General features: G+C 30.9%; 1 protein-coding gene across 2 annotated transcripts; it reads right to left on the minus strand.

Annotated features, from left to right (window-relative positions):
• Nucleotides 1-893: 893 nt before the first annotated feature.
• LOC100166038 (tyrosine-protein phosphatase 10D) lies at nucleotides 894-14,637 on the minus strand. Of its 2 annotated transcripts, XR_001679282.2 has the most exons (24): nucleotides 13,613-14,637; nucleotides 13,371-13,515; nucleotides 13,037-13,273; nucleotides 12,819-12,925; nucleotides 11,859-12,102; nucleotides 11,664-11,767; nucleotides 11,233-11,504; nucleotides 10,569-10,858; nucleotides 10,007-10,495; nucleotides 9,787-9,912; nucleotides 9,527-9,667; nucleotides 9,137-9,442; nucleotides 7,996-8,376; nucleotides 7,525-7,905; nucleotides 6,577-7,446; nucleotides 6,287-6,504; nucleotides 5,848-6,073; nucleotides 5,430-5,784; nucleotides 4,971-5,241; nucleotides 4,416-4,676; nucleotides 3,728-3,921; nucleotides 2,786-3,096; nucleotides 2,338-2,431; nucleotides 894-1,762 (listed from the first exon to the last, which is right to left on the minus strand). XR_001679282.2 is itself a non-coding variant. In XM_001947797.5 (23 exons), exons 1-23 carry the CDS (start codon nucleotides 13,652-13,654, stop codon nucleotides 1,731-1,733), a joined length of 6,003 nt encoding a protein of 2,000 aa, XP_001947832.2. In that variant the 5' UTR covers nucleotides 13,655-14,636; the 3' UTR covers nucleotides 894-1,730. The 2 variants fall into 2 exon arrangements, 1 of the variants encoding a protein (XP_001947832.2); XM_001947797.5 differs by lacking the exon at nucleotides 2,338-2,431 and having other exon boundaries at nucleotides 13,613-14,636.
• Nucleotides 14,638-14,945: the final 308 nt, after the last annotated feature.

The raw sequence follows: 14,945 nt of genomic DNA on the forward strand, positions 1-14,945 counted from the left end.
GCAGACCCAGTACCAGAACCGATACCGATAAATTCAAAAGGTTCCATAATAATTTTAAATACTATCTGGAATGCGGATTTAATTAATAAGAGAAATATAAGAAAACTCATATGATCATTCATAGTTTATACACAAAACAGTAATACCATTAATATAAGATAAATAAAATGATTTTATTTTTGAACTTATTTCATTTAAAAATTCCAGTTTGCTTTCAGTATTTTATTTATTAAAATATAGGTTTCAGTTCCGGTTCTGGTTCATGATATTTTAAAAGTTCCAGTTCCAAAACCGATCCTTTTAGGTTTGGTTCCAGTCCCTGGTTCGAGTATAAGCCTCGTGGTTGAATACTTGAATTTTTAGGAATTTTAGGAATTTTAAAAGAAACCAACTTTTTTTTAGAATAAAATAAAATAAGTGTTTTAATATTTAATATAACTTAGGTATTGTTCTAACAAACTAATGAACATATAAATAGAGGTTTGATCTACTATATATCTAATTTAAAATTAACAGTTACATTTGAGTTACTTCAGCTTTTAATTTACTAAGATAATCATTATGGTCGGTAGTTTTACCATTGTTATAGATAACACCAATTTATTATACGTAATTATATCTTCAACAAAGATATTGTTATTTTTCTTTAAGAATATGTAATTATTATATTATATATTGCATCTTAAATGATTTACGGTTAACAAAGTAACATTGAAAAAACTAAGCAAATATTATGATTGTGTAAATAAAATATGACTTAGCCAATTATATTTATATAACTGTATGCAAGGTTCATACAATCATAATCATAGTATTAATTTATAAAATTATACTTCATAATATATACTGACTTGTGTCTTGCACATATGCACATAACAATAATTAAATTCATATTTCTTAATAAAAAGATATTTTATTCATTAAAATGTATTGCACCTAATTGATAAAACACATTAATTTTGTACTCCTAAAAATACAAAAAAAAAAAAAATAATAATAACTTAAGATTTCAAGGTCAGTGAAAATTTCATGATGAAATTTGTACACACATAACCATTATTTCTATTATATTTGTCTATATTATTACTCACCTCTTTTTGAATTCACTATCTTTAATTATTGATTTATTTTTTATAAATTTATGATTTTTAAGTGCACAATTGTTTTTCAGCTATTTTGGATCCAGCCCCTCAAAACTCAAATTTAGTTAACATAATTTAGATATGGGTTTTACATGTTACACATTTAATACTTAGTATTTAAATAATATAATTTTCAGAGCAATTAAAAATCATGTTATTTTAATAAAAATAATTCATAAACAGGTATTGATATTAATGACTACATACATACATAATACAATTATATACATATATAATGATTATGATTTATAATATCAATTAATAAATGGTTTTAAATTTTTTTAACAGAAAGAAGACAGAGACAAGATAAAATATAAATGTATAAAAATAATAATACTATTTTAATCAAACTTTATGCTGATTTGATTCCCCCTTGATTAATATCTATTAACATTCTATAAATAATACAAGTTACCTTAATATATATGTATATTTTAACACAAAAATTGCAATTGCCATAATCTATACTTAAAACATTATATTTTATAAAATATTATATCAAAGTAGTCATATCATAATACTGCTGTAAGTCTATATTTGTTGGCAACTGATGCATACAAAAAAATACATGTTTTCTGCTCAATAAAATTACATTCCCGATTCAGCTATTCCTTCATCATCTGTAACATTAAATGATACATGTAAATATACTATTTATCAAAATTATAAACTATTTCTACTATTATGATTATTGCTTGGCATTAGTTTAGTATTTAATAAATAGATTTACGCATTTACATTATGTCATAATGACCAAAATACTGAATTATAAAATTAAAAAGCAAAGCAATATTAGTCAGTCAAAAACATTTAAATTAACTCTAATAAATTATACATAAAAATAATAATATGTTAGTCAACACTCAACAAACACTCTACATTAAAATAAAAACGCACACAATATTTTAAATTCTACGTACCATTGTAAATCGTAAAGTTATCCCATTTTCTCGGCAGTGAAAAAAAAAATTTTAAATATATAATTACAATTCAACAAATAATATTATACACCAGGGATGCTAACAATAGTTAGTTTTGATTAAAATCTTTGAAGTTATATAAAATGTTTATAACTATTATCATTGTTAAGTGTTTAAATATATTAAATCCTAATAGTTATTACTTATCAGTTATCACTTACACAGGTATGCCACACACACAATACACACACACTCAAACATAATTTTTTTCTCACTTTTTCCAATAAATATGGTTTCACTTTTTGTGCTCCTCAACATCATCAATGTCAATTTTGCCATCAAAATTTTAACATTTTGGCACAACTACACCTAATAGTATATATGACGAAAATTTGACTTAAATATGTATAAATGTAAAATTAGCTTATAAACGATAAATATTATCTGAATTTTTATTAGAACTAGATTTTCGCCTCCACCATGAAGACCACCACGATTTATTATATGCATTTGTCGTAATAATTGTATTTATAGTTGTTACATTATTATAGGAAGTAGCTGTTGATACTTTTGTATTTGTTATTTTAGTAGTTGCATCACTATTTTTGGACCAAAAGCCCCCCACTACTGTTGGTAAGCCACTAGTAACCGCAGCATTTAACCATAGTACACCACATCGTACGATAAAGGCAGTTGTCTTTGAACTCAACATGAGTGACGTACCTTCAAATGCACGATTGTGATGAGCCAACATTGTAGCTGCAGTCGTATTGTTCATCAGCTCCAAATCTTGTTGCTCTTGATCAAGTAGTTCTTGTTGATCGCTATTACCACTGTTTTGTTGTAGTATACAAACTATGCATTGATGAATGCATATGTACTGTTGCTCGGTTTGTACCATCCATACACGTTCCTTGCGCATTGCATATACAATACCGTACACATCAATATAATTATTTACTTGTGTAGGATCATTGAGCGATTGCAACACTCTGTCCAGAGCTATAAAAGTACCAGATCGTCCAACACCGGCACTAAAATATTACATATTACATTATTACTAACATCAATAATTTTTTCTTAGTTGAGTTTATTTTTAAACTAACAACTGATCAAAATAATAATATAGCACCAAATTAATATTTAAATTGTATGATTAAGAGGACGTCACACCTGCATGTGTTGTCTCAGACTTACAAATGTACAAAATAGCAAAAACTGTTTTGCGCTGGACAACTTTTATCTTTCTGTGTTTGTAATAGTAGTTCCAAAATTGCTGAACATATTGGGTAGAAAATTATCTATGCAACAGTAAGCCTATATTTTAGATAACATAAATACAATAAAAGTTATTTGCTTCTAAACATTTGGTTTTTTTTATTTGCTTATAAAAAATGATTGGATAGTGCTATTAAAAAAAAAAAACACACAGTGTACAGATAAAGTTTTTCTTTACGTGCTGTGAAAATTTGGTAGTTCTTCAATAAATATTGCGGGAGAAAAGTTGTCCCGCGCAAAACAGTTTTTGATAAGATGTACATTTGTAAGACGGAGACAACACATGCGGGTGTGATATCCTCTTAACATAATTGGTATTCATAACTTGAAACTTTTTTTTATATTTAAATTTTAAATCACTATTAAACTTATTAATATTGTTATTACCTGCAATGCACTATTATAGGACGGTGGTGTTGTTGCAGTTGGTGCTGATGTTGTTCAATATTATTTCCTACACCGGCATGGTGACGTTCTCTAAAAGCACGAACAAAACGACAAAGTGTTTGTGGAGGACTAGGTACACCAAAATCAGGCCAAGTGGTAAAATGGAAATGTCGTATTACTCTTTTTTGATCATTCTATAAGCAAAAAAAAAAAAAATATACAATTTAACAACAAAGCTCATTAGATATTTAATTCTTTATAAGAGGACGCTGTACCTGCATATATTGTCTCCGTCTTACACACATACGAAATGAAAACTTTTTGTTCACCAGTGTTAATAGTGTGTGATGACTAATTATCAAACTTTCAGGTAAGAACATTATCTGTGTTCTCTCGTTGGTTTTTAAGATATTTTAATTTTAAAGTGAATTATGAGCATTTTGAAATATTAATATTTTATATACTCATAACTCACTTACAAATTAAAACATCGTAAAAACCAATGAGAGGACACGGATAATGTTCTTACCTTAAAGTTTGATACTGAATGATATGAAAACTGACAGCACACTATTGAAACTGGCAAACAAAAATTTGCTGTCATATGTTTGTAAAATAAAGACAACACATGCAATTACGACATCTTCTTAATACCACACTGTAGACTTTATGTAATTTAAATTCTTACCCGACAAACCATAAATTCAGTTATCACCCAATCAGAATAATGAGTGTCGTTTAACAAAGTGACACATATATTATCACCATAATAAACAGGATGAGTATCATATGGCCAATAATGATCACATTTCTCGCGACCTTTTTCCACACATCTAGTTAACATTATTATGCTTCTTGCATTGCTTTCCCAACACATACGCCAAAAGTCGTCTCTCGTTGAATGCAATGGACCCTGTGTAACAATAAATTCTCTAACGCTGTTGTGACCCTGAAACATTGAGTATTCAAAAGTTTAAAAGACTAATATACAAAAGTAATAGGTAATTATTTTAGAGTTTAGTTTGATAAGACATCATTATTGTAAAAATGTGTATGATTCATCCAATGCAACTAAAAACATTCTAAACAAACATCTTAAAATTATCTTCATAAAACAGTGTAAAATCTCCTCTTCACCTTTCGCTTGTATCACTTCTATATTATCACTCCATATCTTGAAATAATAATTAATAACTAATTTATAAATGATTTAGTTATACATTTTTGGGGAATTTGTTATTACCGGAACATAATTAGCATTTATATAGTCAGATCCTTCTTCGTCATCCACTGGCTGTAACTTAAAACGGCTGTGATCATAAGGCAAAATATTGGTGAATCTATTTTTGGGACGATTGCATGGTAAATCAGCTGCTGTAGTTGTTGTACCTCCATTGGTGGCTGCAGCTGCAGCCGCATGTTTTAAATCTTCAAATTCTTCAGAAAATCTAAAGTCAGAATCAGCTGACATTTGGGCATAATGTTCCCCAAATCTATCCACTCGTACAGGCCGGCTGATTTCATAAATAAAAATGCACATTTAATAATAGCTAATAAATAAAGTATATAAAAATAATAATAATAATAATAATAATAATAAAAATGATTATCTTTGGTTTACTTTAAAATATTAAAACCTTGTTTTTAAATAATTATTATTACAATATCAATTTCGTTATAAGTTAATTACAGCTTTTTGTACCTTATTTGTAAATCACATGAAAGTTGTTGTTGTTGTTGAACATTGGAGGAATTTATCATATCACCTCCACGGCCACCTCCACGACCACCACCATTTAAGTTTCTAGTCGATGAGTTATCTAGAAATTTTCCTCCTGTGATTCTTCGCTGCCCTGTTCCGGCTTGTCTTTTACCACCACCAACAGAGCTCTTCATTATTCTACTCTTGCCACTACCACACAGGAACCAACGGCTTCGGCCACTCCCAGTGGCTAATGCAGCACAAACAGCAATTAAAATAAAAGCAGCTGGCAATCCTACTACAACAGACAACACAATGGCTGTAGCTGATGTTGGAGCTGATGTGTTATCTTGATCTGAAAACATTAATATATAAAATATGCATCATTGTCTTAAATTGATTTTAGTATTTTACAAACCTGTTTGTATAGGAAATGAAAACATGGTGTCAGTAAATTTGTCATTGGCTGTAAATGCGCGTACTTTAACACGATATATTGTACCCGGTTTTAGTGGGCCATTGCAATATTGTGATGATAATAATTTCCCGCCACTAATGGAATTTGTATTGCAATGCGAATCTTGCCCAATCGTAAAATCCTCCACAGTCTTATTAGTTGAAAATGGGTAATATGGATCAAGAACCTAATAATAAATTTCATTAATATATCTATGAAAATAATTTAACTATTTTATATTATTTATTTTATTATGGTTATAGGTTGTAGTAAATCATATTATCTTAAACATATTGAGCCAGCTAATAATTAAAACAATAGAACCATTACATGTGAAATAATACATTGTTGACACTTCCGGTATCTAATCTTATACTAAAAAAAATAATCCCTGTTATACCTGATAAGGTGGCCAAATTGTATATGCTTGTACATCTTGCCAACTGGGCATTTCAAGACCACTAGCGTTTTTAGAATCATCCTCTGCCACGATCAAAGCATACGCCTTTACTCGACCATTTTGATCTCCAAAATAGTTTTTCCGGAAGCGTACTTGTATGGAATTTGTGGTTCTGCTTACTTCAGTTGGTACTACTTGGGCACTTGGCTTAGGTGGTGCTGTTATAAAAATATTTATAAAATAAATAAAATATAATTATTGTTAAATAAAAATATTTTAGGTAATTTTACCTAAAATTGGCATTCTTTGCTCCAAACTAGCTACAGGACCACGACCAACGCGAGTCTCGCCACTAATATTAAATACATATTGACGACCTGGTATTAAACCTTTAACAGTTGCCCTATTTCTCCATGGCTCATAATATGATGTTTTAGTTGTTTCACCAACTTCAATTTCGGATCCCAAAGGAGGCTGACCATTTAATAAACCGCCATTACTGAGTAGATTGTTTATACCCAAGCCCAACATATTTTCTTCTTCTTCACCGCCATGCAACTGTACCACAGTATTTGTAGAAGCAGGTGTACCATCGGATGATGATGAAGTTAATATAGCAGTCCATGACACCACATAACGTAAAAGTATACCATTATGTTCGGACTCTGGCAATGTCCACTCTAATGTAAGGTGCCCAGGTTGTACGTCAACTGCTTGGAAATTTACACAACGTCCTGGTACCCACTCCAATGAGCTAAAAGTACCAGATACTGGAACTGAACGTCTCAATAATAATGCTGCTGCATAGCCTCCTATGCCACTGTTTAATATTTGTTGTTGAGATAAAGATGTTAAAGACCCTCCACCACCAGCTCGCACCACAACAGTGAATGTATAATTACGAAATGGTCGAAGACCTTGCACTAAAAACCATGGTTTATCCGTCAAATTTTGAACGAGTAACCCTCCTCCCCCATCTGAGGATGATTTAGAGGATGAATATGAATTTGCAATAGAAGAAGCTGTAGTAATAATTGTCGCGTCAGTATCTAAATATTCAATTTCAAATGCATCATATTGTCCACGGGGCAGTGTCCATACAAGGTGAACAGAATCACGGGTTATTTGAGTGGCATTCAAATCAGTAATTGGCTCTGGATCTGTGAAATAATATGAATTAGTTAAAATTATTACATAGGTAGGTTACAATTGTAAGCAATATTTAAAAATATACTTACAAAGACGATCTTGCCGACGCAACGGCTGGCTGAGAACTCCATATGCTGATACAGTCCACACAGTTATATCATACAAACGACCGGGGACTAAAGAATGCCAAGTAACTTTCCATTCATTATCTGATGCCCATTTTTCAGCAATCAATACTGTTCCAGTAGATGATGTAGATGCTATTCCAGATCCTGGATCTGAAGGAGTGGTGGTAGACGATTGATATGCTGTAGATTGTGTACTTGTTTGATGATTAGCTTCTGATAGTTGAAAACGGTACTTAACGAAACGACTAGCTGTTTGTGGAGTAGGAGTATATCGCAAGGTCAAAGTGTCAGTGGCAAGTTGTTGATCATTTACAGCCAATATTTCAGATAAAATCAACGGCACTGTAGTTATAAAAATTATGAAAAATAATTTCAATAATTAATTTACTGTACAATGTATAAAACAAAACAATGTGTTAATTATCAACTCACTTGTATGTGTTTCCAGGATTACAGGGTCACTGTACATGGAATGTGAACATGTACGTAATCGTAATCCATAACCTGCACCAGCAATTAATTCATCTAAACCTAAATTCACTAAAATAGTTCCACTAGATCCATTAGGATATCCAGAATCCGTAAAATTTTTCCATCCACTAGATGATGTTCCAACACTACTACTACTCCAAGTTGTAGCTGCTGTAGTCCAATTAATAGAGGTAGTAGTTTGATTTTGATCTGATTGTGGAGGTGGCTTAAGAAGTATATACTCTACAGAATAGTAATCAATTAACCCTTCTGGACGAGGGAACTGTATAGTCAAGTTTGTAGCATCCACAAGCAAAGCCATGTTACTCACAGGGTTTGGTCCTAGTAAATAAAAAAGGTATACAAAAAAATAAGAAATATAAATATTTTTTTTTTATACATAGTTATTTGTTTATGTTTAAATAATATACAGAAAAGTATCATACGGTAAGTAGATATTAAAATGGTTCTATGGAGACCGTAAGTGGTACCGAATTCCAACATTTTACCCATGACATTAGACACCTTCCCATATAAATTTTAACACCCACCTATTTCTAATAATTTCTTACCTTAACATACACTAAGTTTAGTTTTTATATTGTCTATTAAAACAAATTAGTGTACTGTCAAAATTTGAAAATAACACACAAATTAGTAAAATATATCAGTTTCTTTATTATTTTTAAATACTATATTTTTTATTATTAGATTTAAAATATGAGTGCTTTTTTACTTGCAGTAGTCTTAGGTGCAAATATGTTAATTATATCTTATGTGTTAATTTCTATGTCTTATTCACAAGATATTTTCATAAAATCTTCTATACAATTTTCAGAACTTTCAGAAGTACCTAGTAGTGCGAAGTCTTGCCTTAATTAATTCAAGCTGGGAAAATGTTACCTAGCCAGTAGCAGATACGTTTAACGTCTTATAAAGTAAAATGTATACAGTAAAAATGAGCTCCCCATTTTTATTAACATTATACCCACCGACTTATTTACCTATAACATTTGTCATAGACAAAATCAACTTTGGGCACCACTGGTGGAGAGACAAATTCCAATGTTTGTAATAAAATAAATAATACTGATGTACTTACGTATTGTATAATTAACTAGCAGTGGATATGGAGACTCCAGAGATCCATAAGTTTGGGTGTTAACTTGAATTGTGTATCGTTGTCCGGCCACCATATCCGCGATTTCTGCCTCAGTTGATTGTACTCCTGGCAACCTAATCCACTGTTGTTGGCCCCCATTGGAATCAATGGTACGATATTTAATAGAATATTCAGTGAACATGCCTTCAGCTGTGGGGCCATTCCATTTCAATAAAACAGAGTTTGACCCAATATTTGAGGCAGCAGTTATATTCTCTACTTGAAGATCAGTAGGAGGCCTAGGATCTAAAATTAAAATTAAAATTCATCAAATCAAATATTAGATAACTCAAAATATTGTTGGAATTATTGATTAAATTTTGAACTTACAAACGGCTTGAAAGTAATCATGAGGTTCAGATAGAAGTCCATGACTTATAGCAAACACTTTAAGTTGATAAGCTGCTCCGGGGTATAAATTTCTTAAAGCCATGCGCCATTCATTAGTTATCCTTACAGTTGGTATATCATCTATAAGAAAAATAAGAATTGAGCAAATCAAAACCGAATTTAAAATAATATACATATATAATATCTTATATAATTATAATAATAATATAATAATAATATATTATTATAATTTTACGAACCAGTATCATTACGACGAAGTACCACTTGAAATGTTTCTTGTCGACTATTGACATCTGTTTTCCAAGATACATTTAATCCATAATCCAATGTTGGTCTTAAATCTTCAATAATTGGTGCTGATGGTTCTGTAAACAAATAAAAATAAATAAATATAAGTAACAATATTTCAAATTGTGTATTTAAAAGTTTAAAATATATACAGAATATTTTTCGACTTACTCATTGTGTGGTACACAACAGTGTCATTAGAAGCAACACCAGAACTAAGTGATTTTACAGATATAGAGTAATTACGACCTGGTAATAATGATTCTAATGTGCATTCAATCGGGGTCGATGGATCTTCAATTGACTCCCTAGTAGCTTGGACTACCAAAACATTACTATCGGTAGAAGTTGTTGCTGTAATTGCAGCTGATGCCACAGCTGATGATGTGGATTGTTGTCGTGAGGAACCATTTAGTGATTGATTAAGATTATTCCCCAATGATAATACTGATGATACAATCAGAGAATCGGAAGCAGATGAAGAAGACGATAGAGAACCTGTAAGAACTTCAGCATAGCTCACTTGATATGCGTCTTGCCAACTCATTGCATCAGCCTTCCATGTTAATTGTAATACACCACCACCTCCATCTTCATTCAAATTATTTCCATTTGTATTACCGCTACTTATAACTTTTAAGTCAATTACAGGTAGTGGTTCTATAAAATAAACATAACATAAATGCAATTGATTTGATAAATCTAAATTTAAACATTTTAAATGAGCACATACTTAATGTAACATTTACAGAAGCAGGCCATGAAGCCACTTTTCCAGAAACTGTCTTCACAAGAACTTGATAAGTTCGACCTGGTTGTAATGACTGTGTGTCGTACACATCACACCATTGTGTTGAACCCCCAGAATTAGAACTATCACCATCACGAGGACGAGTAAGTGTTATGGGAGTAGTAGTTTGTTGGGTTTGATCACTGATGCTACGATGAGATGCCAATTGATTTAATGAAGATTGTTGTGATGGCCTCTTAACATTGACCGATATTTGATATTTGTCAAATTCACTACACGTAAATTAAATAAAACCATAAATAAATAAATACCCTCAATATTATGTGCGAGAACCCAACATTAATGTTCACAAGTAATAACATGCAGTTATATAATGTGTAATTTAATAAAATTTACTTTATTTTATCTCAAAAAATTATGCTATATTTTAATTCATAAAGTACCGCTATTATTTTTATTTATTGTAACAAATAATAAAAGTTTTTATTTTTATAATTTTTAGTATTTTAATTATTTTCAACATTTAAAAATAGTTATTTATTTTAATATAAAAATTAATATCTTAGAGAGTAAAATATTGAAATAATACAGCGCATTGTTATATATCTATAATATAACTCAATTGTATGATTAAAAAATAACTTACCAAAGTCCTTTTGGTGGTTCCCAGTGTACCCGTAAACCATATGAACTTGTTTGCCTAGGATCAACAGCCACATTCAATGGTTTTAAAGGAATAGTACGGTATTGAGCAGTTGTTGGTGCAGATGTTTCATCTTCACTAACAGTATGTACACTTATGTTGTATGCACGCCCAGGTACAAGACCTTTAAATGCAGCTTGTGCTGGACCTGGTGGTTCACCTTCTCTTTCTACATAAACTGTTGACTCTGGTGAATCCTGAGGCTCAACACTTACCTAGAAAATAATTTTACAATTTAATAAAAAATTTTTTTATGAAATATAATACATAATATTTCAAGGAAAAATACTTTTATTTAAATTTTTGAAAAAATACTTTTTAGTATATTAAGTTGGATCGATATTTATTAAATTATAAAATTGAATAGTAAATACCTTATAATGAGTGAATACGCTAGCTGGATAACTAGGTTGCCAAAGCACCAACAATGTAGTTTCATTTCTAAACCATACGATAAATTTTCCTGGAGTGCTGGGTTCTGTAAATAAACAAAATTATTTAAATGCTATAAATAAAAACCATAAACTAAAAAGTTGTCATGTTATATATTTGCACTAATAAACACTTACTAGTTGTAAAATTCTTAGATATATAGGCCACACTTTCTTTATGTTCATATACTGTAAACAATTGTAACTGGTAGGTAGCTCCAGGCGTCAAATCTTTCAAAACATATTGTTGCTGTGTGTCTCTGGATAAATCAGTTTGAGATGAGGCAGTGGATGGGGAGTTACTAGCATCAACAATTTTCACAAACTGTTCTTGTTGTTGCTGCACAATACCAGATGTAGAAGATGGAGATAAACTGTTAACCTACAACGAAGTGTAAAATATTTATTAATATTGTATAATTTTATAAATACTAAAATATATACCTAAATATATAATATAAAATATAAACAAGTATATATATATATACCTATAAGTTCAGAAACAAAATAAAGAATAGATAAGTTTAATGAAGACAGATAGAATACAAAGACCTAATGTCTCCAATCATTCTAATTTGTTAGCTCTAAAGTAAAAAGTCTTACATTGTCATGAATTTAAAAGAAATGATAAATTATTGATTTAATAAATACAGTTATCCAATTTTTGTTTTAATAATATTTAATTTAATTGTACCACAAAATATTTTTAGAAATAAATAACTAGCAATATGTTTTTGGAATACCAATGTTCAGTGGCGTAATTGCCGTGAGACAAAGGTATCATTTTGTCCTCCACATTATGCCAACCTAAAAATTAATTTTTCTTATATAATTATAATCAACATGGGTACCTACAACCTAATATATCTACGATTTGTTTCTAAACTATAAATAGAATGAAAATATATTTAAACTATGGGGGGTAGGTGCTCAGGGTTTTGATCAATTAGTTTTCCCTTCCTTAGACTTTTACAAAGTTACGCCACTACCCGTGTTTATTTATTTATGCATATTTTAGTCGTTAGGTATTAGTAAATAAATTAGTGCTACCCGAATATTGATTGTAATAAATCTATTGTATACTATAAATATCATTACTTTTAGTTTAAATCCATTATAATTTCCCAACACTGGAGGTGACCATTGGACATGTGCTGTTTTTCCACCTTTTACTGTTACAGTTAGGTTTGTAGGCGGATCAGGTGCTATTTTAACATTTTTATATAAAGAAATAATTAGTAAATACTCATGGACATTGGCTTATTAATTTGTATAGCTTTAAGTAAAATATATTATTCAAGTCATATTTTCCATACCAGTAGTAATTGATGCAGTCCAAGTAAGCAACCATTGAGACTGGGGTGATAAAGAACTAGAAACAGCTCCATTTATGAGAGTTTCTGCACCAGATCCAACTGGAACTATTACATTTCCCGGAGTTTGTTGTGGGGAATTGTTATTTATAGAATTACTTCCTGTGCTTGAATTACTATAGTATAACCAAAAATCATAACGGGTCCCTGGCAAAGCTTGAGAAAAATGTATTACATCGCCTGTAAGGTTATTAAATATTTTAATTAATATCTAATTTACAATGTATGAAAGTGTAGGGCTTTAGGACAGACAATAAAATATATAATGTTTCAATACCTATGTCTTGAGCTGCAATAGTTGTGTTTGCTGGGGGATTACCGTGTGGAGGTTGATAATCAAGTCTATAATAAGCTTGTTGTAATGGAGATGCAAATGATACTGAGTTTGATGCGGGCAATTGTATAGCTAAATCAGCCGCTCTCTATAAAAATATTTAAAGATTATATGTTTTAATAAAATAAGGCTTTAATTAGGTAGGTACCTAATAGATAATAAATCATAAACATTTATATACTTACACCAGTTTTAACAGCAAAGAACAACAGTAATACTATCCACATTTTCACAGTTGACTTATTGATACTTAAACTAATAGTAGTAAATGAGCAACAACGTTAATAACTTAAATTTTGGCTATGAAAATAAGCCGTTTTGAGTATAGTAGATTGAGCAAGAGCAAATGTAATAAGTAGACCTGATACCATTAGGAATATAGGTGCTACATTTTTCAAAATTACTTTGAAATACTGTTTGTTGAATGACGTCTTCAGTTTTATCACAAAACATACAAAAAAAGCCGTCGATCATGTCTCAATAATGGATGATGTGTTGTTGATTGATATTGATATCAATAACAGCATTTGGATAAAAATTAAAAGGTAATTAAACAGTCATTAAAAATTCTAGTCCGATATTGTCTAGCTGTTATCAATGTTTAAATTTTTGTCTGCCAATTCAAATTGAATAATTTGTGTTCGTGTGTGGCGGTAGAAGACCATTTAAGATTACACAGTTTAATACACAAAACACTTAATAAAAAATAAACAAATACATTAATAATACAACTCGGCACTATGGGCTAAAAAAATAATAATAAAAATAATACTGACACAATTACAATTATCGATACTGTTTGGTCAACACAAAATACAAAAAAATACCAACGTAGGAATTAGTGAGAAAAAAGTCTCATGATTTCACACGACGAAATCGGGCGAGAAAGTAAAAACGACTACTGTAATACCTGTGTCGTAGCGCGTTTACCACCACCACCGCCAGCAACAGTAAACACTACCGAACGGCGAACACCTAAACGAGTGTCGTTGCTTTCGTAATAAGCCCGCGGATCCCTAAGGCCTGGTACCCACGTAACGCACGGTTCAACACGCACACACTATCATTTACCTACCTATAAGAGTAATAATAATTGCTTTCACAACAACCGAGGCGATTGCTCATTATACACCTATACAGACTACAGAGAACAGCAAATAACAATAATAATAATAATACTACTACAGCAGCAGGCAGCAACAGTTCCGTACCCGAGTCGTCGGCGGGGTAGGGGGCTTTATCAGCGACTGATGAAGTCTTTTGTTTTGGTTTCCGTCGCGCAATGATTATAAACGCGGTTGGAGGTAAACCCGAACAGCGGTGGTGTGCCGTGTAGCCGCGACTGTGGCCATGTAGTACAGCGGACGTACCGCGGTCTCCGGTACCTATGCCCGATGCCGTCAGATCGTCGTCCGATACTATGGAACATGACTGCAATATTCTTAATTATTATTATAATAATATTATCGTCCAATGTCCATTATAATTTATTGTTATTATTATTAGTCCGACACTCCG

The sequence above is a fragment of the Acyrthosiphon pisum genome, chromosome X (assembly GCF_005508785.2).
Source record: "Acyrthosiphon pisum isolate AL4f chromosome X, pea_aphid_22Mar2018_4r6ur, whole genome shotgun sequence".
Classification (NCBI taxonomy): Eukaryota; Metazoa; Arthropoda; class Insecta; order Hemiptera; family Aphididae; genus Acyrthosiphon; species Acyrthosiphon pisum.